The sequence below is a fragment of the Centroberyx gerrardi genome, unplaced genomic scaffold (genome assembly GCF_048128805.1).
Source record: "Centroberyx gerrardi isolate f3 unplaced genomic scaffold, fCenGer3.hap1.cur.20231027 Scaffold_544, whole genome shotgun sequence".
Lineage (NCBI taxonomy): Eukaryota > Metazoa > Chordata > Actinopteri > Beryciformes > Berycidae > Centroberyx > Centroberyx gerrardi.
This window is the reverse complement of record NW_027605365.1, coordinates 9,979-15,000: the sequence shown is the minus strand read 5'-3', so window position 1 is coordinate 15,000 and position 5,022 is coordinate 9,979. Positions and strand designations below refer to the sequence as shown.

The window sequence follows — 5,022 nt, the reverse complement described above, 5'->3', positions numbered from 1 at the left end:
AGACTGATTCGTGATATTCTACAGAAAATATAAGTTGATCTTCAAATACATCTTTTCTCAAATATTCGCTGCATCCATTCAAAACAGTCTTTCATCACATCAAAGCCCCAGCGCTCAGCCGAGAAAAATAATAATTTCGCGGGGCCTCCGGGCCTACAGGGGCCCGGTGTTCATGGATAAAAAGGAGGATTTAATGCGCCTACTCCTCCGACCTTTTTAAAACAAGCTGTTTATCACCAGCGTTCTCAGCTATTACAACCAATTCAGCTGCTCGGATCAATAATTAACGGGCAGCCAACGATCCCTTGACCTCTTGAAGGTCCGGCTGGGAGAGAGGGAGCGGAGTGGACGGATAAATACCGAGGGGCCTCTTCAAATATTCATCTGCCGGTTAATGTGAGCTCCGCTCCCCCGGGACCCAGCCCGCAAGACACTACGGCCCCTAATCTACCTCCGTACACACACACACACACACACACACACACACACACACACACACACACACACACACACACTCCCCCCAGATTTAAAACCGTTAGTTAAATTCAAAGCGAGCTGTGAGCTCATCATAAGGATTATTATTATGAGGGGAAAAGCAGCCTGGCAGAGAGATGCATGGGAAACATTTTGGAACCGGTTCCGTGTTTTTTTAGGGGGGGGGGGGGGGGGGGGTTGGGGGGGTGTTCACCGAGAGTCACCGGAGAGCTTGAACCGTGAGAACCGAGGTTAACGGGAAACAGCAGGGCCCGTTTGATTAAACATTAAATTAAAATGGCCACACTCGAGACTATATGGAGCTATTTAATCACGGGAGAAAAGCATCCCGGCTGGTCCCGCTCGCCTGGCTCCTTTCAGGAGGGCTCACCTTCAATTTAGGCCTAATTGAACATTTAGACTGATAAGCCAGCTCCAGTGATTTGATAAAATAGGGGAATGATAACCGAAAATAACCCACACCTTGCTAGATAATAAAGCAAATCAAATCAAAACCACTGGCAATGTTACAAAATGGAAACAAGCTCTGAGCTCATGTTGTTAGAAATAGTCGCACAATATCCAAATACTGCCACAGTCGATTGTCATGAGAAAAAAACAATCCACTAATAAGATATTCTTTTCCCTCAGGAGTTTTACACAAAACTCAAAAAATAATTGTGAATGAGAGCAATAAATATGATATGTGCCTGTTTAAGATAGGCCATTGGCATTACAAAGTGCTGGCTGATCGTATAATTGTTCTTCAAACTTCTACCCCATTCAGTAGGAGGCCTTCGGCCCATAATACCAACAAGCCTACAAAAAATAATAAATCATAAATTAAATTTAAAAAAAAAAATCAAATGTATGCAGTTAGGTGGACTTGGTACCGGTGTGATGAGTTGTCTGGTTGATTTTAGAAGAGGAAAAAGGACAGTCTATACCTGAGGATCTTGGACATTTGGATGGAAAAATCTTCCCCTTCTATAGGAAACAGGCATGAAACTTTGTCTTGAAGTGCATGGGGCCATCCGCAGGCATTACTGGTTGCACTAGAAAATAGAAATGTGGTTAACCTGAGTGTTATAAACTCTGGTTTTACTCATCAACATAAAATAGATTATAAACACAAACACCACGACGCACAACGCACCGTTTGAAAGGGGCGGTTTTCCCCGCAAAATATTATTTGTATCGTAAATGATGCTTTATATTCATAAATATAGGAAAAAATAATTAATTTTCTATTTATAATTAAGTAACACCAGAAAAAAACAGGAACTTTAACAGACAGATGACAACTGAACATGTGATGACCACCTACACCTCTAATGATTGAAAGAGAGAAATAAAATCAAAACTCATACAATTTCAAGTATCCAAATTTCCAAAATTTATTCATTTCAAACTGCATATTGAAAAAAAAACTCAGCTGAAATTGTAACTGTTATAAGGATGGTATTAGTTCCGGTATATATATACATGGAGTGGTTGGCTTCTGCGTACAGGCCACAATTTTTAAAATACAACTACGGGAATGAATTTTGAAATAAAAACTTAAAATATCACAGTAAATATACAGAAATTGTACAAATCAATTAGAAAATAAAGAGCACAAGCGTCATACCTCTAACAGATGAAAAGTGGGAGACGGAAATATAAATTAACAACCTATGTTTTTAAGCTGTGTGAGAAAAAAAGTTTGCCTTTTATCTTCTTTTTTTTTCTTCTTACGAAATTAAAATGTTTTAGTAATATTGACCTTAAATGAAAAAACAGTTTTACCTGCTTCGTTTTATCTGTCCCTTTTCTTCCCAATGTTTGCAGTAATAAAGGAGCATAACTGATCGCTCCTATACAATTCCAGTTCTGCCCTTTTCAACTTTATTTTCTGCAGAACGTTGTTTTATAAAAAAAAAAAAATGTAACCTCTTGCAGTTTAACAAACAATTTCATCTGATTGTAATGTTTCTTTGATAAATACTGTACAAAAGGTGATTGCAATAATAAAACATTTGATTGCGACTCCCACTTTCTAGTCTTCCAAACTTCATCCACCAGTGAAGAGGGGATCTCCTACCGTTCCTCTAGAGCTTCCTTAGAATAAAATGAAAGAAAAAAAAAAGAGTCGTGTGTCCTTTTCCTGGAGAACTTCTATACAACTTTTTCCCACCCCGAAATTTTTCTGTACAAAAATAGTCCAACGTTAAGTAGTCCACAGTTTCTCTTAGAAAAGTTCATTATGTTTTTTTCTCTCTTTCTCTCTCTCTCTCTCTCTCTCTCTCTCTCTGCTGTGTGTCTCTTACATGTGTGTTAACGGCAGCGTGCCGTTGATCGTCGTCCCGGGCACGGCGCTCTGGTAGTGCCCGGACATGTGTAGCCTGGTCTGGGCGCTCTGCTCGCTGACCTCCGCCCCGGGCAGGTACATGCTGATCATGTCCCTCAGATCCCCGCTTTGGCAGCCCGGGGCGGCGCGGTGGGACGACGAGGTGACGACGGGCGGGCTGGAGCTGCTGGACTCGGACTTCACCACCGAGGAGGGCCCCATGGAGCCCAGGGCCGTCATCCCCGGCGTGGTTTGCTGGGAATAGGACATGGAGTAGGTCGGGGAGCCGTTCATGTAGCTCTGGGAGCTCGTCATGGTGTTGTACTGCAGGGCGCTCATGTCGTAGCGGTGCATGGACTGCATCTGGCCCGGGTTGTGCGCGTTCAGCCCCGGGTGCTGGTAGCTCAGCTGGTCCTGCATCATGCCGTAGCCCCCGTTGGTCCAGCCGTTCATGTGCGCCGCGTAGCTGTCCATCCGCTGGTTTACCCCGCCGCCCAGCCCGCCTCCCACCCCTACACCAACCCCGGCTCCCATCCCGTTCCCTCCCGGGGCCAGCAGCCCGCCGGGCAGGGTGTACTTGTCCTTCTTCATGAGGGTCTTGGTTTTCCGCCGGGGCCGGTATTTGTAATCCGGGTGCTCCTTCATGTGCAGGGCCCGCAGCCTCTTGGCTTCGTCGATGAAAGGTCTCTTCTCGCTCTCCGACAGAAGTTTCCACTCGGCGCCCAGTCTCTTGCTAATCTCCGAGTTGTGCATTTTGGGGTTTTCTTGCGCCATCTTCCTCCTCTGGCCCCTGGACCACACCATGAAGGCGTTCATGGGTCTCTTGACCCGGTCCGGGCTGTTTTTCTGGTTGGCACCGGTGCCGGACGTGTTGGTGTTGCCCGTGCCCCCCGTGTTGGTCTGGGGAGCGGGGGGCTTCAGTTCAGTCTCCATCATGTTATACATCAGGAACAGCTTTTAGTTGGAGCTCCCAAGCAGAGGAAAACACAGACACAACTCCACAAGCCAGAGGTAGTAGGACAGAGTAGGAGCACAGCGCTGCTGCCGCTGCTAAAGTTACCTGGCGATTTTCTCCGCAACTTTTCACTGGAGGAAAAAAAAAACACAACAAGCACCAAACCGCGTCTCCACACACTCTCACTCCCTCTCCCTCTCAGTGAGTGTGTGTGTGCGCGAGTGTGTGTGTGTGCGAGTGTGAGAGAGAGAGCCTTCTCCCAATAGGTCCCTGCTATGTTGTGTCCACAAACTTCTCCCGTCGATTCTCCGAAAAAGCATCAACAAACTATACTTTTTCGCCCCTGTCCGCCGGAGCCTTGACAACTCCAGATAGTTTTTGAACAAGTTAATAGACAACCATTCATGTCACGGGGCTGTCAGCGAATAAATGGCTTCGACCTGGCCAATCAGAGCCGGCCTGCTCCCCTGACACACCAATGGGATGCATTAATTAGCATAAAGGGGCGGGGCTTGCTCTGCCCCGACATACACACACACACACACACACACACACACACACACACACACACATACATACACATACACACACAGGCTGCCCATATGAGCCAATACAAAGTACATATTTACCATTACCAGGCTTATGGAGATATTTCTCTGGGAATATATATGCCAGCACTTTAGGAACACATTCCTACGTTATATGGAGGGAGAGGGAGATGCAGAGGCTTGCTGGCTGTTGTAGAAAAATTAGGCTGTGTGGTCTGGTAAGTCTGGAAATAAATTCAGCTTGGTCAACTTTGATGTTATTCTTATAAAAAAAAGTTGCCTAATAAAAACAGCTAAAATATACTTGTGTAATAAATATGGTGTAGGCTAATATGTAATGTGACTGCATTCATGTCTTGACTGACACACAAAATATATTTTGTTATTAAAATGTGTTGCCTAAAAAAATATGCATGAGGATTGTAACAATAAACCGGGTTGTTTAAATAAAATCAAATGTGTTTGATAAGCTAATGCTGGCACTGATGGTGTCATTATTATAGCTTGAAGGTGCTGACATTAAGACACGGCCAATGGCACTGCTGTTGTTTGAATCAAAAAAGCCACTAATTCCCCACTTACAGCCCCAATAACATAACAGCACTTAAATAAACTTTCTTAGTTAACTGAAAGCATTGGAGGGGTGGTGTGTGTGTGTGTGTGTGTGTGTGTGTGTGTGTGTGTGTGTGTGGGGGGGGGGGGGGGGGGGGGGAGGC

The 5,022-nt window shown here is 45.0% G+C and overlaps 1 protein-coding gene across 1 annotated transcript; it reads right to left on the bottom strand.

Moving 5' to 3' along the window:
• Nucleotides 1-1,858: 1,858 nt before the first annotated feature.
• On the bottom strand, nucleotides 1,859-4,144 carry LOC144538451 (transcription factor Sox-2-like). Its single transcript, XM_078282498.1, has one exon. It carries the CDS (start codon nucleotides 3,746-3,748, stop codon nucleotides 2,780-2,782), a length of 969 nt encoding a protein of 322 aa, XP_078138624.1. The 5' UTR covers nucleotides 3,749-4,144; the 3' UTR covers nucleotides 1,859-2,779.
• Nucleotides 4,145-5,022: the final 878 nt, after the last annotated feature.

Excerpts from the sequence above, each read along its gene's own strand:
- LOC144538451 (XM_078282498.1), bottom strand. The coding sequence starts at position 3,748 with ATGTATAACATGATGGAGACTGAACTGAAGCCCCCCGCTCCCCAGACC.